This window comes from Triturus cristatus, chromosome 7 (genome assembly GCF_964204655.1).
Source record: "Triturus cristatus chromosome 7, aTriCri1.1, whole genome shotgun sequence".
Lineage (NCBI taxonomy): Eukaryota > Metazoa > Chordata > Amphibia > Caudata > Salamandridae > Triturus > Triturus cristatus.
The window spans coordinates 464817211-464835924 of record NC_140590.1 but is presented as its reverse complement, the minus strand read 5'-3'; the positions used below and the strand labels follow the sequence as shown (position 1 = coordinate 464835924).

At 43.6% G+C, this 18714-nt stretch overlaps 1 protein-coding gene across 1 annotated transcript in view; it reads right to left on the bottom strand.

Moving 5' to 3' along the window:
- Positions 1–18714, bottom strand: part of TBCD (tubulin folding cofactor D) — a 2329415-nt gene that overhangs the window by 379545 nt on the left and 1931156 nt on the right. The window contains exons 33-35 of the mRNA XM_085616794.1: positions 6152–6290; positions 1333–1454; positions 543–620 (exon numbers count right to left, since the gene is read on the bottom strand). Of these exons, the coding sequence (XP_085472920.1) occupies positions 543–620; positions 1333–1454; positions 6152–6290 (339 nt within the window). The remainder of the gene's footprint in view (positions 1–542; positions 621–1332; positions 1455–6151; positions 6291–18714) is intronic.

The following is an 18714-nucleotide window of genomic DNA, read 5'->3' as shown; positions in this document are numbered from 1 at the left end:
ACTGAAAACAGATGAGAGCCCCTCATTGAATATCTCACCTAACTAAACGAGTGGAAGGAAAACATGCTGCAATATAGACTATGTGGCCACACCACATTAAACAGTACACGTCACAAACACGCACACTGGAGGGGACGACTCCCCGATAACTTATCCTAAAGTAGCCTCCGTCATAAACGAGACCCACGAAAGGCGGGGAGCACATGTATAGTATACACTTGTAGAGCAACAGGCAACTACTGGACAGGAGCGGGGAGGGGCGTTGGGGAGGAGTTTTGTGATGTTTTTCAAGTAACCTTAAGACACGATGCAGTACAACGTCAACAAAACGCCAGACAAAAGCATAAATGTGTTACGCAACACTGCTATGAACAAGTAAGAAAGGCTGATGTGTGGACATTGTTAATGCTATATTTAATGTATTTATATTTCTTGAATAGCCAATATAAGACGACTAGGATATGGTTAAAAAAAGATATCAGCAGTTGAATGTAAAGTACTGAAAGTGGCATGAGTGAAACAAATAAAAGCAATATATTTACTTTTCTTCCTCCGTAAACATTTCAAAGCAGCCATTGGCCAACATCTGGTCCAGCATCTTCAGAAGAGGAATGGAAACCCTGAAAAAAAGATATGTACTTACACTGTGTTGTGTATGGAAAACAATAAGTAAAGTGCATGCAGACAGACCAGGCTGACTACAGATTTTCATGACAACCACTAACTACGCCATGCGTTTTCATTTAGATTCACTGAATGCATGATTCTCTGACCTGGATATCCTGAAAACCAGGCATGAATCTGGCTCTTCTGGACCTATGTTGGATATTCCTTGAACAGTTCCAAGATGGCATGGAAGGCAGCTCTCTAGACCATTGAACGGTGTACAGGCTACAATTGGCATACCCGCAGTCTCTGCTCGTGCAATGATCCTGGCATGATTGAAACCCCTCGATAAATGCATGTAGATAGACGGAGTGTATATGGGATTTCTCATGTAGTTTATTACGCTTCCGTGAAGCATTTTCTTTTTTAAATCTAACTGTTTGAATATCATTTTTAAGAATAAAAACTTCTGCTATAACCAGGTACTAAGAGCACTATCTAAGACACTTCACAAACTCTGATTTCACTGGAAAATCTGAAGTACAGGAACAGTTATGATGTAACTACAGGTGAAAGCCAGTGATAAGCAACCCACAACTTCGGAGGTGGTTTGAGGAATGTGCAGAAGGAAAGCAACAGTGGTCACAGTGACTGCCAGTGAAATACACACACCATCTCTAGATCCGTTTCTGGACTTTAAGACATCAATTCCAGTGATGACAGTACCTGTCGTTGTGGAGATTATCCTTGAACAGCTGCAGCAGCAAATCACAGAACTCCTTCAGAGGTTGCTCGTCAGCCTGGATTGTCCGGAGGTAATCAAAGAGACTCTGCGATGAATATCTGACCTACAATACAGGACAGCGTTGAAACCACGAGGAGGCACACATTTATCGACTGGCCAATGAGGAGCAACTTCAGATCAACAGTGCTCATTTTAATCTCCCAAACATACCTGTCATCTAGGCAAGTTCTTTGGGTCATAATAAATACGGACATTACAGAGTGACATTCATCAAGGTAAAAGAGTATAAACGGTGGAAACTGTAGTGTCAAAATAGGAACAATGACCTTCATGGTGACAGTTTTACTCTTAGATTTAATCATCTCTCCTTCACGACTCTTTGGACAGGATGATGCTGCCGGCACTGTCTTATAGCAGAACTGTATCCCTCGTCACAGTCATTACGATAAGTCTCACCCTCCCTCCGCGCCTTTGAATTTGCTCAGATATTTCAGGGGGAATAGGGCTTGTTTATTCTGTCCTGAGAGTGGAGTCACCCACCCTTATGATGTAATGACTGTGACAAGGATGAGTAGGACTAACGTAATGAATATTACCGGTAAGTAATCAGGGCATTATTCAAAGTGCAAGAGAGCCCCCAATGTCTAAAGGGGTCTGACCCACTACTCTGTGCTATGGTGGGAGGAAGCCAAATGTAAAGATAGCTGAACAGACCAATGGATGAAGGCAGCTGATCTCAGCCCCTCTATGTATGTATGTATGTATGTGTGCATATAATTGTATTTTTTCATATTTGCTTATATGAGGCTGGCTGACAAGTTAAATATTGTAATTAGGCCAGACCTTAAAACATGGATTACATGTACCTGGTGCTTTAAGTACTGCATGGTTAGACAATGATCAAAATGTAAGGTCCACTACATTACTATGGACTGTTTGGAAAACCAGAGACCAGTTACCCAAGCCAATGGATCGAATTAATTCATTATATCCCCATGCAAGGGACTGTTTCGAACGAGATATTAGCTCTTAATAATAGTAAAAATCTGTATAGAACCAGTGATGCCTATAGTATTTTACATGCACAAGGGCAGTGCAATTCAAACTTGAAACACCCGTCGTGATACGGCTGAGAGAAAATTACGACAGAGAGTAATCGGGCACAGAAGATGGCAGAAGAAACCGCGTTTTTACACTGCTCCGTTTGCGAGATATCTGCGTGGTTTATTGCTCTGGGGGTTGGATTACACGTCTAAAAGCAAGGCCTTCTCTACGCCTCGCCAGTCGAACAGCCCTCGTGGCTTGAAGTCAAGGTTGCATCAGCAGGTGGCACAGGAGGAATGCCTGGCAGTAATGGCTGCCAGCTTCCTTGCCTTGCTTTCATCTTACATTTCACTTTTGAATACAGGCTCTGCTTGGTAGATGCCGGAGGCCTTCTCTTTCACTTATTACTTTATTTGCACCCTGCAGTGCACTTTCTATAGTATCATGGGAGGAAATTCCACTCAGTGCGAGACTTTGTTATGGTTAGGAATATTTTATGTAGAAACACCTCTCCTCCTAATGGCTAATGTTTTTCTAATGTTATGGGCTGTGGCGCTGCTTCCCCAGCCAGCACATCACGAACTTACTTGAAAGGGAAAAAAACATGAAAAACTACTCTAATAACAATACAATAGAAACCCAGCTCTGAGATGCAAAACATAAACCTAAATCCTTCAGTGCCTTTGAAGAATTGTGGATTTAGACTCCAAAACGACGTAGAGTTTCTCCACTCTTGTATTTGGGCACCTGGCACAGAAACGTAGAAAGGGTCACTTCACTGCGCACGAGAGGCTCTCCAAAACCATCTTTCTTTGGGAATCAAAGGGTGAAATGAGTACACGCATAGATCCAATCATATTTTTGCAGTACTGCTCTGGCTAACTTACCTAGACAGTTGGCACTAAACAGTGAAACTGTATCAAGTGCCCTATGTCTGAACTTGTTTTTGCAAGTACAGGTTCATTATGGAGACGCCCTTCACCTTAAGTACATCCTGAGTCCTTTGCCCAGCAAAACTAAAATTGTGCTTTGCCAAACGTCGAGCAACAAGAATGCCCACGGAACTGCCAGTGACGCCGATCGTTCCAACACCAACAACTTTTAAACAGCAGACCTCTAACCCCAAAAACAAGATAATGAAGAAATGCTTGAATTAATCTCAGTTACAAGCAATCAACCGAGGTGCATTCCAGACCCTTGATTTTTGCCCACTAAGTCACTTTAGACAAACAGCGCCTTATGCAAATTAGTTTTGGTCCTTCTCCAATAGAAACAGTCAAGCCCAAACTGCCCGGCCAGACCGGCTTCAGCTTACTATGGTCTCATTGGTGAGGTAGAGCTTGAGTCCTATGGCACACCCGTCACACTGAGTGTCTACAGCAAAAACAACCAGGTGCGGAGAGGAATGCGTGAAGTAATCTCGGCCACTTGTAAATAGTCTGGTTTGGCGGTTCAAGCTGGATTGGACTGTTCTCACAGGGGCAGGGCTAAGGCCGATTTGCATAATACTAGGTCTCATCGGAGGGGCCATGGTAGGCCAATAAATAAATGTTTAACAGTTATGCGGCCTCGAGTAGTTACTAGTGGCTGAGGTTAATTCAAGCATTTCACCCATCAATTGTTTGTATTTTCTTTGAAAATAGCAGGTGCAACAGGTATCACAAAAGTTTCAAGACAGATTTCAACTTTGACACCAGCAACATCTTAGTTGCTGTACCATAATCTATTGTTAACCAAAGACATAGCGACTCCAGGTGGCGCCAATGGCAAGGAAACAAATTACTTGGTAGCAAACAAACTCAAATTCTTTATTTCGTTTTTCTGTTAAGATGTGTTTTGGGAGGCAGAAGAGAGTGAAAAATAATCAGTGGCACTATCAATGGTTTAGGGCTAGTACTCAAACCTTCAAAGAGACATCTCAGTTTTATTTATTTATTGAGTGCTTTTATGAAGCGAACACAAGGTCCAGAATCAACAAAGCACTTTATATACAACTTTCCGCTGAAGGATTTTGATATCTACCAACTTTGCCACACCTAGCATACTTCTGTCCATGGAGAGCACTTCTGCCTATATGTGTACAGAAAACAGGGTCTGATGGACATAGTAGAGTGATCGCCAGCTGTTTAGCTCTTACTCGCTGTCGTTTAAGGCAAGGACCAAGCTCTCGATTGTTTCCTTTCCTCCAGTGAATGTCCTTGGGACACTTTTTAAAAAACTTTCTACGACCTAAAAGCACTTTGAAACAATCATGGTGGGAAAAGCAACAGTTTGCAATAAAGAACTTACATAACTAAAAATACCTCAAAGAACAAAAGGATTTGATCTTGTCATGTAATCGAGGCATGTAAACAGGTAGCTGGAATGCCGGATCCCACCATTGCTCATGCAGTTGAGGAAATAAGTAAAGATCCACCTCTGAAAGAAGCACCTCAGGAACCATCGATAAGTTCGATATCTCAAACGGACTGAAACAGAGGTGATTTTTTGCTCTCCTATTGTTTTCACTGCCTCTAGTTGACCTGCCCAGATCTCCACAGCCAACATCAGGAGTTCCCCTCTGAATTTTTGACATCACATTTTAACGTACTATAATATACTGACAACTTTGTTATTCTAGGTGGAATCAGGTCTGGTTCTCAACATCAGCACGATCATCTGGCTTCTTAATGTGAGACTAATTTACTACCTTATTGACTAATGTAGCCAAGAATCAAGTACTGATAGTTGCTCGTAACAACATTGTGTTTTCATGGCACACAGCGAGAGATACTATTCACTGTTAAACAATAGCAAAATATTAGAATGATATTCACAACTAATGTTTCTTGGCCACGACAACGGGGAAAGCGCTGCAATAATGCTTTAGTTACAATTGGTGCACCTATAAAATTTGATAAGATCTATGAAAGCGCCTGTTTAATCATTCCTCAAAAGGTAAAATTGTTCCATTAGCCCTTTCAGATCATCCAGCTACAATATTAGAGCCTGCTTCTAATTTCAAGACCAGTGATGGTAAATTCTAGGTGACCGTCTTTGCCCTCCTAAATGTACGGTACCTGAAGCTCTTCGAAATGAGTTAGGACTGCAATCCCTAAATTTGGAGGCTGAAGCACAAGTTATCTCTATTTATAAACTAATGCAAGGAGATGAATCTTTGTGGTTGTGGAGCCTTGAAAACAACGCCCACACTAAGCTAAGCCACACCTGGTTGCTCTAGACACCTTGTTAACTATGTTTGAAATCAGCCATTCTGTTAATGTTCTCCCGTATGAATTTGCTGTCGCAAGGAGCAAGGTAAGGATGTGTTCTAAACTGAAATCTGCTGACAATGATTTTAACTTCATAAACTCTATGAAGTCTCAAACCTTACTGGCTCAACTCAGAACAAATTCTGGCATGATTCTATGGACTGAACAGCCTAAATAACTAATGCAGTAAACTGATAATGGCATTTCCACCTTCTACCGCAGCCTGTGCTGGCAAACATATCCTGCACCCCCCGCCCCCTCAATCTCAAATCGCCCACACCCTGTTGACGAGCCCTCGAGATGGTTGAAGCACTCTGATAGGAGTGCACAGAACTCCCAATTCAGTACATACATATGGGACTAACATTTGCTGCTCTGGCCATGAATGCTCGCCCAGCAGAGGAGATAATACAGTGGGATCCCTGGGGCACTGGGTAAACTAGGATCCAAGGGTACACAGCATTTGAGCATGATCACAAAACAAGCTCCAGATATTTGTGCTTACCGTCGATTCTGTTAATCCACCCACAGACACAGTGATGCCCAGAAGAACATGGTACCGGAATGCAGGCAGTCGCAACAACTGCGTGATTCGCGGAAAGGCTTGTGATGCTGCATTCCAGTTTAAGTGTGCTGCCTCTTCCCTTTGTAAAAAAACAAAACAAAGGCACCAGGTCGGTAACTCCGTTCAGGAATGTACAATTTTGGATCACAATTTACTCCAACTTAGAGAGATTTAGCCTAACATAAAAATACATTTGTTATTCTGAAATGTACGTTAAGCGTGTAACATTTGACGTTGCATTAGTTTAGCTGCAATTTCAATCATCCCGATAAAAATGTTTCAACAACTTTAGTTTAGACAGTTTGAGCTACAGTGGTGATGCCAGTAATGTCCACATTGTGAAAATTAACTGAGATGTATGATAAATACAAATACCATAAAAATTATGGGCTATAGCAACGATGTACTGCTTTGTATTTTTTAATTTAGAAAGCGCTTCATATCCCTGATGCAGCCACACAAGGTTCCTGTTGCCCTTTAGGCTTTAGGAATGCATGGTTGCAAGGGTGTGTGTTGCAGTTTGGCCTGTATGCAGTTTTTTGGGGAGGTGCATGAGAATCAAAGAGGTGCTCCAGCTATGGTAAGGCGAACTGGTAGCTGCACAAAGCATTTCGTGTTGTGGAGAAGGGTGAAAATAGATGTTGCTGCAGTTAGGTGCTAAATTGCTGTTTTTAATGGTCTTCATTTTGCAGTTACGTGGAAGGGGAGAGACCGGTTTAGAGTGCTCCCTGGAATTCATGGGGTTGTCAATGTATGTTATTTTAACATGCATCGAGTTCCGGTACTTACCTTCCTGAACAGACAAGGAGCTTGCACGATTGAGACTTTTTAAAGAAAGGAATGGACAATTGTGAGGAAAACCTTGGGGTGTACTTGTCTTGTCCTATGATAGGTTTACTTTTTGTAAACTCACTGGATGAGCAATGCATATTGATTTATGAAATTAAAGCGTCTAGCAGCTGGCAGTCACTGTAACAATTTCAGGGGAGGTGAGAGCAGCCTTGATTGATCATTTGAGAAGTAAACACGTAGCTGGTGGGAAGGGAGGTGATCCGAAGAATTATTCATTGGTGTCATTGAGGTGAGATAGACCTAAAGCGATGGAAGCTTGGACTTTGTTCAGGAAGTTTACATATGGAAAATTACAATGCAGCCTTCTCATGGTGTGCAAGCATCTTTTAAAAAGTTAATTTCGATGTGATACAAGAAAGTAAATGGAGCCTATGGTCATCCCAAGGTTCCTTACTTGAATCAAATTGATTAATGGTGACCCTAGTTCTTCTGCCCAGACAGTCAAGAGGTGGTTGTTGGACCAGTTCCAAGTATCTTCATTTTGAATGTTTTTAACGTAAAGTGGTTAAGTAGCATACAGGGGTGTTGGACCTGTCAGCCCTAGGGTGGTCTCCCCTTCTATTTTTGTATCGTGCCTCATTTTTCCACCCTCATTTTTGTGTTGGACTAGGTCTCCGGGCGCCTTTTCATTGCCAATCAGTGTTAAGGTGCAGGTGCTCCCTTCTCCCAAGATGGCTGCCACCGAACCCTGCTACTGCAGGGTGGTCGTTTTTCATAGTAGCACCCTAGCTGCCAGGAGCTGGCTGGGACCCACAACAATGTTGCGACACCAGCCCGCCTTTTTGTCCCATAGGTAGAGTGGGGAAGCTCCTGGAAGATGCTGGAACCTTCTAGAAGGGAGGTGGGGTTTTACTTTTGCCGCCTTGGCTAGAGGTCACCTGACCTAGGGCTACTTAAGAGTGGGAGGGAAACTTTTGTGGTGAGTTGGCCATTGGGGTGAAGCAGAGCTGGAAGAATCCACCAGGAGTGTAGGCGGTAGGGCCTAGCCAGGGACTTATGCCTCTGAGAGTGACAGGATTTAGGTACTGCCTCTTAAGTGAGTGAGGTGCCCTGTAAATCCCACTGATCTTGCCCAGTAGTAGGAGGACCCAGAGACTCTCTGCCAGCCTGACTAGGAAGGATCTAGTCGCCCTCTCCATTCCTACCCCCAGTAACAGAATCCCTTAAGGGCGCCAGATACATCTGCGCCACAAGACTTCATCTGACAACTGAGACCTGAAACCTAACTGCAAGAACTGAGACTGCATGACAAGAGCGAGCTGTAAGCCTTGAATGCCAGAGCTGAGACTGCGTGTCCAAGCTGACCCATCAAACTAAATGCTAAGCCGATTGCCAAGCCACCGGGGATTGACCAGGTACTAGCGCTGTGACCCCCGCGCTCCCTGCCCTGGTCTGGGACCCCCGGCAACGTGCTCCGCTGAGCACCATATCCCCATCCTTAATTTGAGCCCCCCCCCTGCGACGACGAAGCCAGCGCACTCACCGCCGCGGCCTGGAGAAGTGCCCTGCTGTGTCGCGAGGCCCAGGAGAAGCCCGGGGCCCCGCCGCTGCCGTCGCAGCCGTGTGAGGAGGAGCGCAAGGTCGGGGCCGAGTTCCCCCATCGTCGTGAGGACGGACGCCTGCTGACGCCGAGACGGAGGTAAGCCCGGAGGCCGAGATCCCCCCTGGTGCGCCCCCTGCTGGTCTGGGAACCACACCGCACTTGGCCCGGGTTGTCCCCTCCGTGGGAGTCCCCTCCCCTGCCTGCGCGACGGAGAGACCCCGCCGAGGGATCCTGTCCGTGCCCCCCTTCCACGATACTGAGCGCGGTGCACTGTGAACTGCACCGGAGCATAAGGACCCGCTCCTCAAGTCCGTTAACCCTCCCCGCTGGAAGCCGCCCCAATTACGGACTGACATTACCCTCGTGTGGCGCTTCACACCACCGACTCCGCTTCCCCAGCCGGAGAGACCGGGACTGCGAGTAGCGTGTTATGTTATATGCTCTGCTCGAAAGTATTTACATGCCGATGATCACGAGTAGCGTGTTATGTTATATGCTCTGCTCGAAAGTATTTACATGCCGATGATCACGAGTAGCGTGTTATGTTATATGCTCTGCTCGAAAGTATTTACATGCCGATGATCACGAGTAGCGTGTTATGTTATATGCTCTGCTCGAAAGTATTTACATGCCGATGATCACGAGTAGCGTGTTATGTTATATGCTCTGCTTGAAAGTACTTACATGCTAAGGATCACAAGTAGCGTGGTATGTAAGATGCTCTGCTCGAAAGTATTTATATGCTAATGATCGCGAGTAGCGCGTGGTGGTATATGCCCTGCTCAAATGTATTCACAGGTAAATGATTGCGCGTAGCGCTTGGTTATATGCTTTGCTTCACAGGATTAGGGGCCATCGATTACGAGGAGCGCTCAGTTCTTCAGGCTCCATGTTAATGTACCCGATGTCACCCATTACGAGTATCGTGCTGTGTTAGACGGCCTGTTCAGGGAACGGCCTCACTTAGCGCGCACAGCGCTATAATCACCCGCACTTAGCCAACTGCCATGGGTATCTGAATGAGGTTAGGCACTGCATAAATATCGCCAAGATTGCCGTATTTACTGATGGATGGTATTATGATGCATGTATCGCCTTGTTACTTCCTGAACTGCAACTGACCAGCTATACTTGGATAAACTTGAAGTATTTGCATAATTTAAATGGTGTGGCGTCACTTATTGTGTGTGTCCCTAGTCCATGAGGAGTGTGTGGTGTATGGTTGCTTAACACATAGCCCTCTGGTTGCCCGACCGGCTCGTGCCACGTTACCGCCCTTAGGGCCTGGTGACCCCAGGTTCCTACAAGGGGTAATCGATTGGAGACACTGACTGATGGAACAGCAGTTGAGATCTAACAGATTTACCAGCTTAAGGATGATCTGTGTGACATCAGGGTACTCGTAGCAATAGAGGATGAATGAGATGAGGTCAAGTAAAGGGCTAAAATATACACTGAAGACCAAATGGGAAATGGTTGAGCCTCCAGGGACACCACCTGTGGAAAGAAAATGGGGCCAGTGTAGGAATCAAAATGCATCAGACACATGGTCATAAATGAATCAAACAACCAGATTCTTTATGCTTTTGAGTTTACATAGGTATGAGGTGTTGCCATAAACCAGGCTAGACAAAATTAGTGATCCAACTTCAGGGGCAGCTGCACATGAGGGATAAACGCCATAATCTATCTTAGTGTACGTAAGAGTATAACCCAAGATTTTTGCTTCATTGGTAGAGACTGTAAGATTGCCAATGACAATAGGCCACCTGCAATACCACCACCATCACAACCAGAACATCACCACCAATACCACAATCAACAGAACCACCAACATCAATACTACTACGAATACCATCAATACGGCCACACATGCCAATACTGCAATCTCCAATACCATCATTTGTATGTAGATGTACCTGTTTAATGGTCCTTTAATTTCTATGGTATATCCTTCTTGGAATTGAAGTGAGCGAAATGAGTAATTATCTTCAGAAAATTCACCAGAGAAACTTTTAAAATGCCTCCTCCTCATTGGGTAGTTATAGTTACGATCGTGTTTTAATGGGAAATTAATTTTTTGTTTTTCATATATCCTTGGCTCCTTTTGACGAATCTCCAAAATACTTTCCAAACAGCTGCTTTTGACTAGTTTGCCCATGGAAAGTTTTAGGGAGATCCATAAAGTGGGGGCCTAGAAAAAGGGAGGGGGGGGGACCAAAACATGTTTTGTCTATTCATTTTTCTATAGAAACTTTAGAAACAGCTGCAATCAAATCAATGAACTGATTTACACCAAAATTTGGAAGAAAGCTAGTTCTTGTTCCAGAAAGAGTTCTTTTTGTGATTTGCTGTAAATCTATTCAGTAGTTTTTGAGCAATTAATGTGCAAAAACATGGTATATTTCAAGCTGCAGAGGCTCCACAGACCGAGAAATCCCAAGTTGAGATCTGATTGGCTGCCATCAATAATGATGTGGCTGCAACTATCATAGTCCTAAGAAAAACAGTAAAAAAAGACATAAGGGGGCAGGGTAGGAATACTCTGACCCCTTAAGGCTTAGTGGTGGGGTACCAGAGAGACCCCGCCTAGAGCCAAAAACGGAAGCAAACATTCCTTCCTTGCCTGCAGGAGTGCAGGAAGGAAAGGTAAGTCAGCTCCCACCCAGCAGGAAATGTAAACAATTTCCTACCAGCTGGGAGCAGGCTTCTGTTCTGTTTCCCTGCCCGCATTATTGCGAGCAGGGAAACAGAACAGATGTTGTTCCCGCCTTGTGGGAGCATGCAAAAAACAGCTGCTCCCTCTGGGTGGGAGCAATGCCAGCTCATGCAGCATGCAGGATGCCAGCTAGGGCTGCAGGACCCTGGGTCTTCCCCTGCAGCCCCCAACGTGTGGTTTGTGGGTGTCCCGGGTGGGCATTGACTACTGGCCCCTGAGATGGGGTTCCAAGGGCTTGAGAAAGCTCAGGGAGGGCAGCCACTCATCCTCCCCTTGTCTTTTAAATACATACAGTCCTAGGAAATGGAGTCCCCCCGGCCTATAAAGGCTCAGGGAAGGGGTCTGCGTGAGCCCTCCTCTCAGCTTTGATTGGGTTCCTGGGGCATACGAAGGCTTGGGGGGAGGGGCCCAGAACCTCCCCTTCCCTTTTTAATTGAATTTGGCCCCAAGGGGATGGGTCCCAGAGGCCCAATGAGGCTTGGGGAGAAGGGCCATGTTTCCCCACTCACCTTAATATGTGTTGCTTGATGGGTGCCCCAAAAGGGCACCTACCTATAATTTGGGGAGGCCCCGGGGGATTGAGTCACCAGGGCCTATTAAGGCTCAGGAGGAGGGATGCACGTCCCCCTCCCTTTAATATGTTGTGGCTCCGGGCAATGGGGCTCCAGAGCCCAAAGGCTAATCTTTCGCTGCACGCACCAACATCTGTGCGCGGCGTGGCGTTGGCAGCCTGCACGGAGGGGAGGGTTGACTGCCTTAGGGAGAGTTTGGCCACAAAGCCTGGCCCAAGGCCAGACCCTGTGGTGACCACCCACTGCACACAGCCAAAGGCCGGGCGTAGTGTAGGGATGCCTGCCTGTGGGGAAGATGGTCACAGAGACTGGACGCAGGCCAAGTCCTGCAGCCAACCTCTCGTCGTGCACGGCCAAAGGACGATCACAGTGTGGGGTTGACCCTGCAGCCAACCTCACAGCATGGAATTGGCTGCCTGCGGCCAAATCCCTGCTGCGCACAGCAAAAAGGGGGTTGACTTTACGGATGGTAACAAAATATTACTTTCCGTAAAAAAAAAAATCCTAGAGATTCACTGAAAAAAACAATAATTTTCACTAAGAATTTCAGTGACAACATAAGATTTTAACTGTACGAAACCGCTCTAATTCACCAGTTAATGTTAGTTTTGGTAACTATAACTTGTGCCTTGAGGTAAGTATAACTTGCGTCTTCACCACGCACTGCTATTTACCCACATATTACATTTTCTATAACACCATTGAAAATACATTTGCAATGAAATTATTGATGAGAAAACTGTGAATAGAGGGGGCGCGAGCTATGGTGTAATTGTATCACACGTTTGGAAGACAGACAGCGACTACTGAGTAAGTCAGGTCTCAAATGAAAAAAAAAAAGAAGAGGGTAAAGATATTGGGACATGAGGGGTTAACTAACACACGCACACACACTTTAAATGTCAATTACATTTTCATAAAAAAAAACTAATAACATTTAAAAATGATACAGTAATTTGGAAATAAAACTACATTTAACAGTATATTAATGCAATCTAACTTATTTAAAATATGACAACTCTAAAAGAGCATTTTAAACCATATGTATTTATAAAGGAATATATATTAATTAAAAAATTCACTTACTTCAATGATGCAAACTAAAATACTCATGATGTAAAAAAAACACTTGCGATGTTAAGACTCCTAATGTAATAACTGCAATGTAATGACCACAAACCTAAATGACTGTGAAGTAACAAGTGACATTTTTGTTTTCATGATCGCTGTATTATATTGTCGACCAGGACTCGCACAGCTATTCCTGGAAGTTTTCTATCTGTGCAGAGCACATTGCACACTACAGGAGGACAAATAACTATTTTAGAAGATTTTTGTTTCTTTGTAGAACTGAAGGACCAATTTTACAGGTGGTCACTGCGGTTCAATTGTCTCAGAGTTCCACACAATAGAGTTTACACATTGCTATGTGTCAGTACAGCCAGCCTAGAAGTACACAATTTGATTACAAAGTTATCTGGTTCAATCATAGAGCTATATTTTTAATTCCACAATTCACTCCCTGGTGCAAGTGCTTCACCAAATAGTTAGTCCAGGAATGAAGTCACAAAGCATGTTGGAGATTGGAGAGCCTGTACATTGGACTCCTTTGATGGTTCTTTCATCAGACATAGACAACATTGCTTCTCTCAAAAGAAGCCTCTCAAAGTTTAAAATGGGAGACTAGAGAGACGAGCAGCAGGATCCTTGTGCAGGTCTACATGGAAATCCCGAATATAAGCCCACGCCGCCTGAATAGATTTAACCTGAAAGCAAAGGCAGAACCTTCCTGGGATTGCCAAACGTGAACCGCATTCATGTATGAGCCACCACAGGAACTTTAATTCAAAATATACAAATATACTTTCATGCCTTGAAGAAGTCCTCGGCTGAAAGCCCAACAAATAGAGAGAGAAACACTTGTTGGCTGTGCCACATATTTTTTTTGTTCTTGAACTATCTTGTCCTGAATGACTCAAAGTTAAAGAGTCTCCTTTTAAATAAAACACTGGATTCAATACAAGGATTCTTCCGAATGATTATGAATACTTTTATTTGACCTGGCACACTTTTTAGTTTATTGTCATATGGCTCTGCATTATTGTTGCTGATATTAAAATGAATAGAAAAAGCTTATGAAAAAGGAAATTCTACACCTCACTTTTTATGGTAATACTTTTTCATGCCCCACTAAAATACTAAGATTTAACAAATGGATTAAAAACCTGTTTAAAAAACAGAGTATTGAGAAACGTTGGGAAATTATTTAAATCATAGGAGTGTCCAACATATAGAGGGAGATCAATTGGAGACATTGCCCATTCTTGGAAATTATTACTATTATAAGATTACCCCTTAGATCCCAGCAACTGGGATTAAAGAGGGCCGAGCTTTGTCAGATGGAGCCATGATTGTTGGTAGGTATGGTGTGCTAATAGTGAGAGCATCACCCTTATACGATTAGAGGTAGTTAAGTGAGCAAAGAAAGATATTGATGGTGGATTGATTTTTATTTGGAAATAATGTATGCCTAAAAAGAACCTCTTTGCAACTTTAGAGCAATTGTTTCTGTGTACATTGTTTATTTGGAACCCTAATCTATGCATGCCAGATGACCTCAAATAAGATTAAAACACCACTGTATTCCAGGTGGGCATGTATGTAGCATTTGACAAAGCCAAACTAATTATTAGGATGGTAATCGCTTATGTAATTTATTAGCATGGTCTGGCTACTGTTTCCCTAATACAAATGCCACAATATTGACATTCAGATGAGAATACATGCAATGGTCGACATATGTGACAACATGCAATTTTATCTGCTCGACAGAGCTCCTTTTTGTGTTTTGCACATTCAAAATGTTTCTCTAATATTTCAACCACTTTTTTGCAGGATGAAAGGGAGTTTTAGGATAAATATCTAACACCGTCTAACTTTCCATAAAATCCTGCTAATGGCAGGGAAGAATGTGCAAATGTATGTTAAAGTTGCAGAGCTACAGTTTTTCCTGATAAAGTCTAACTCTAGAAGCATTTAGAAAATAATTTTAAGATGCGATAATGAAAAGGGGGAAAATGGAGGTTAACAATGTTATTCTGGAGAGGCAGCAAAAAAGATACAAATGTTAGCATCCAGTGGGATTAAACAGGAAGGTCAGTGGTGGTAAGTCAATTCTCCAATATTACTGGTCCATGACCGATAAGAGAATTGGTTTATCTCTGTCAAACACCTTAGCCAAGGAAAATAACATTGACAAGGTGTGCAAAAAACTACTATTTTAATGCTTCATGCAAAACATTTTTAGGTTAAAAAATCATATCAAGCATTTGCACTGCACATTATAGCAGTTGTAATCATAAACCCTGCATGCTTGATCTAATCCATGGGTACTCGCAAACAGGGCCAAAAATGTTGGTCTGTGATGTGACGGAGGGCCGCATTGATTCAAGCACGGTGGCGGTCGAGAGGGCAGGGGTAAGGTGAGTGCAAGGGAAGTTAAGCATGAACATGTAGTGGTTGAGTTGCATAATGTCAACACAGAAAACCTGGTCAATCTTGGCTTCCCCACTTGCCCAAATTGAGTGATCTGAGGCAGTTGTTTTATTTACCTTTCTTTCCTTTTTCTTCATTATCCCATATATGAGGACCTCAAAACAAGACTTCAGGTTGTGTGCTGTACAAAACCTTAACCAGTCTTTAATTTAATAAACTATGATGGTATGTATGTACAATAGCAACCCAGGTCACCAAAAGGGTGCCCAAAACAACTGACTTTTTCCTCTTCGTTCACTGTTGGCATTGTTGTTAGGGTGGGGGGAAGCAATAATGCATCTAAAATCATGTTTGAAAACTACGACTTAAAAAACCAAATCACTTTTGATGAAATATGTCTTCAAAAATGAAGGAATTCCTAATGTTAATTGGTGCACAACACCTTCTTTTCTTTTACTTTAGTTAACTTATATATAAATTCTTGCCAGTTATTTAACATCTCTGTGAATGTTAGTGTTGAGTAGAATAAACAGCAGCCAGGTCAACAGTGTTGACCAGGGAGCCGCATTTAAAGGTCAGCAGGGTAGCATGCGGCCCCCGGGCCGTACTTTGAGTATTACTGATCTTATCAATATTGTCTAGTTGCAGCCGGTGACCATTCACAGTGTGTTAATGGAAGCATAGGTTTCAGGTGGGTACTCTAACTAGAGATTCCTCACTTTAAAAATATTTCCAAGGCATCAGACTGGATACGGATATTTTTAGTGTGTTTTCGCACACCTCACGGCTCCATTCTGACCACGTTCCACACTGGAAGTGATGGAGCCAAGCTGCATTTCAGTGCCACCCTTGTGAGGACGTCCGTTTCTTCCATTACTTTCTCCATGCACTTGGACTCAGAATATTTGGAGGTACCAGTATGAAGACTTCAAACATGGGGCCTTCTTACACGGTGGTAAAAAGGAGGCTACTCCACAGATTAGGGAGATGGGAGCTTGGTGAGTAATCTTCGGTTAGATATAGTTTCCACTAGGAAGAGAGTTACCTGTCGTGTAGTTCCCACTAATCAGTAGGACCTGCATGTTTATTGGACAATGTAACTTTGGGGGAGGTGCCAAGACTGATTTCGAGCACCCCCGCAGGATATGTAGACCTAGAGACCAGCTAGCTCACAGTGCCACCATACATCCCCCCTAACCCCGCTCAGCAATAGTTTACAGATCTAGCCTGACACCTAGGAAATTTAAAGGTAAGGAATCTGCAGCTAGAAGTCTCTATCAGATGCTATTCCAAATGGAGAGAGACGCGTGGTTGGAGAGAAGCCGTTTATCTGGATAAGGAACACACCCCCTGATGAAGGGCAGGGACATGCCCGAAATGCATTGGGGATGACTGTTACTTTGTAGGAAGTTTACTATTGATGCACTTGATACATGTTTTCACATGAATGATGTGAACCATGACATTGAGAAATAATTATATCAAAGAATAAAAAGCACATTTGAAGCTACATGGTTGACTCTATATCAGATTGAATTAAAATCGAATTGATTAATTTTTCCAATTGGAGTTCGACAGTGCACCAAAAGGACGCTTCCCCGTGGGGCAGCGCAACAATTTATCTTGTACATACATGTCCAGGTTCAGAGGACAATACCTTGCTGCACGCCCACTAACTGAATACTTGCTATCTAATCAAAGCAAGGATAACTAATGGAGTGCGTAATCCACACCCATTAAATTCTTGTATAGAATACACGTGCTGCAATAATCAGTAGTCAGAAGCAGATTACAAGCACCAAAACAGTAAACAGCAGTTCTACCATGGTGCTAAAACAGTGTATATATGCAGGCATATAGAACATATGCAAAAAGAACAATTGATGGACAGAATGCAGAACAATGTCATACATTCACCCCAGTAGCGAGATCTGGGCCTATATCCATCGTTTTCTTGCTCACCATGCCATTCCAGTTTGGACCCAGCCATATGCAAATCAGTCTTGACCCTGTGCCCAATGGGAACAGTCCAGCCTAAACTGCCAGGCCAGGTCCTCCCTGGACTGGAAACAAGCATTCTAGGACCGGTTTCTGGCTTTCAGCCCTCATCAGCCAGGATAGCTTGACTCCAGTGGCATAGAGAGCACGGGACCCACGTCTGTGCATACCCGTCCCACTCGGGGTGTGTGTCTTTGGCATATAGAACAAGGCAGTAATCAGGCGTACTCCTACGATGCAAACCCTACTCTATGTGTACCTAGAGTGTGTATAGGCATGAAGCCAAGAATCCCACCGAGGGACGATCCAACCCCATTACCTGGCAGGAGAGAATGTAGGACAACGTCTTGGTCACAAACTGGACACCCCTCACTAGATGTCAGACCGCTGTGTGGTGAAGTCTCTGCTAATCATTTTGGGATGCTCATTATTTATAATAGAAAGCAGCCTTGTGATGTACGTATAGATTAGCAATGTTATAAATATGTAGATAGCCCTGTCGCCCCGTGGAAGAAGATAGAACAACATTTGTAAACTGCGCGTAAAAAGGCCTTGTACATGGTGTTCGAGCCTTCGTGATAATGTTACGCAAAGCTAGATGTGTAAGCAGATGTAGTTTCAGAGAAACAAATCCAACATTGTAACTCGCGCAAATATGTGCAAAAGGTCACAGCAGAAATGTTATTGGGCAAAATTAGGATAATGTAAGAAATATGTGCAGCTTCATTACTTGGGCCTAACCCGGGCACATAACATACCAGAGGTAAATTACTTGGCCTTCTGATGGATACTTCTGTCAGAAGTTGGCCTGGTATATGCTGTCCACTAGTTATAGTGGGCACCTTGTACCAGTCCAAACAACCCTTATTGATGAATAGGTTTAAAGACAACCTTTATTGAAAGCTATCCTAGTGGTAGCTATGGAGAGCAGCCTTCAGGCTAAGTCTTGAAGGTGTGTAAATCAGCTTGGTTTACCAGATTATAACCTCCGGAGTCACTGACTGACAGGAGAACCACACATGGTATATATAAAATATATGTATTTATTTCTAAACACTCACTACTAATCTCTTTATGAGATTAGAGTCCAAGATACACAATAATACAGTTCTAAAACAACAGTAAATAGCACAATATACAATGGGCCCAAGGGGCGCACCAAACCATATATTAAGAAAGTGGTATAAGAACCACGACTTGACTAGACACAGTGCCTAGAGCACGTAGAATCGCAGGGACCCCAAGGAACCACCCAAGGTGGTGACACAGGAGACCCACGGGGGACGCGTGCAGTGTGAAAACACAGGCGTGAGCCCCGTACTAT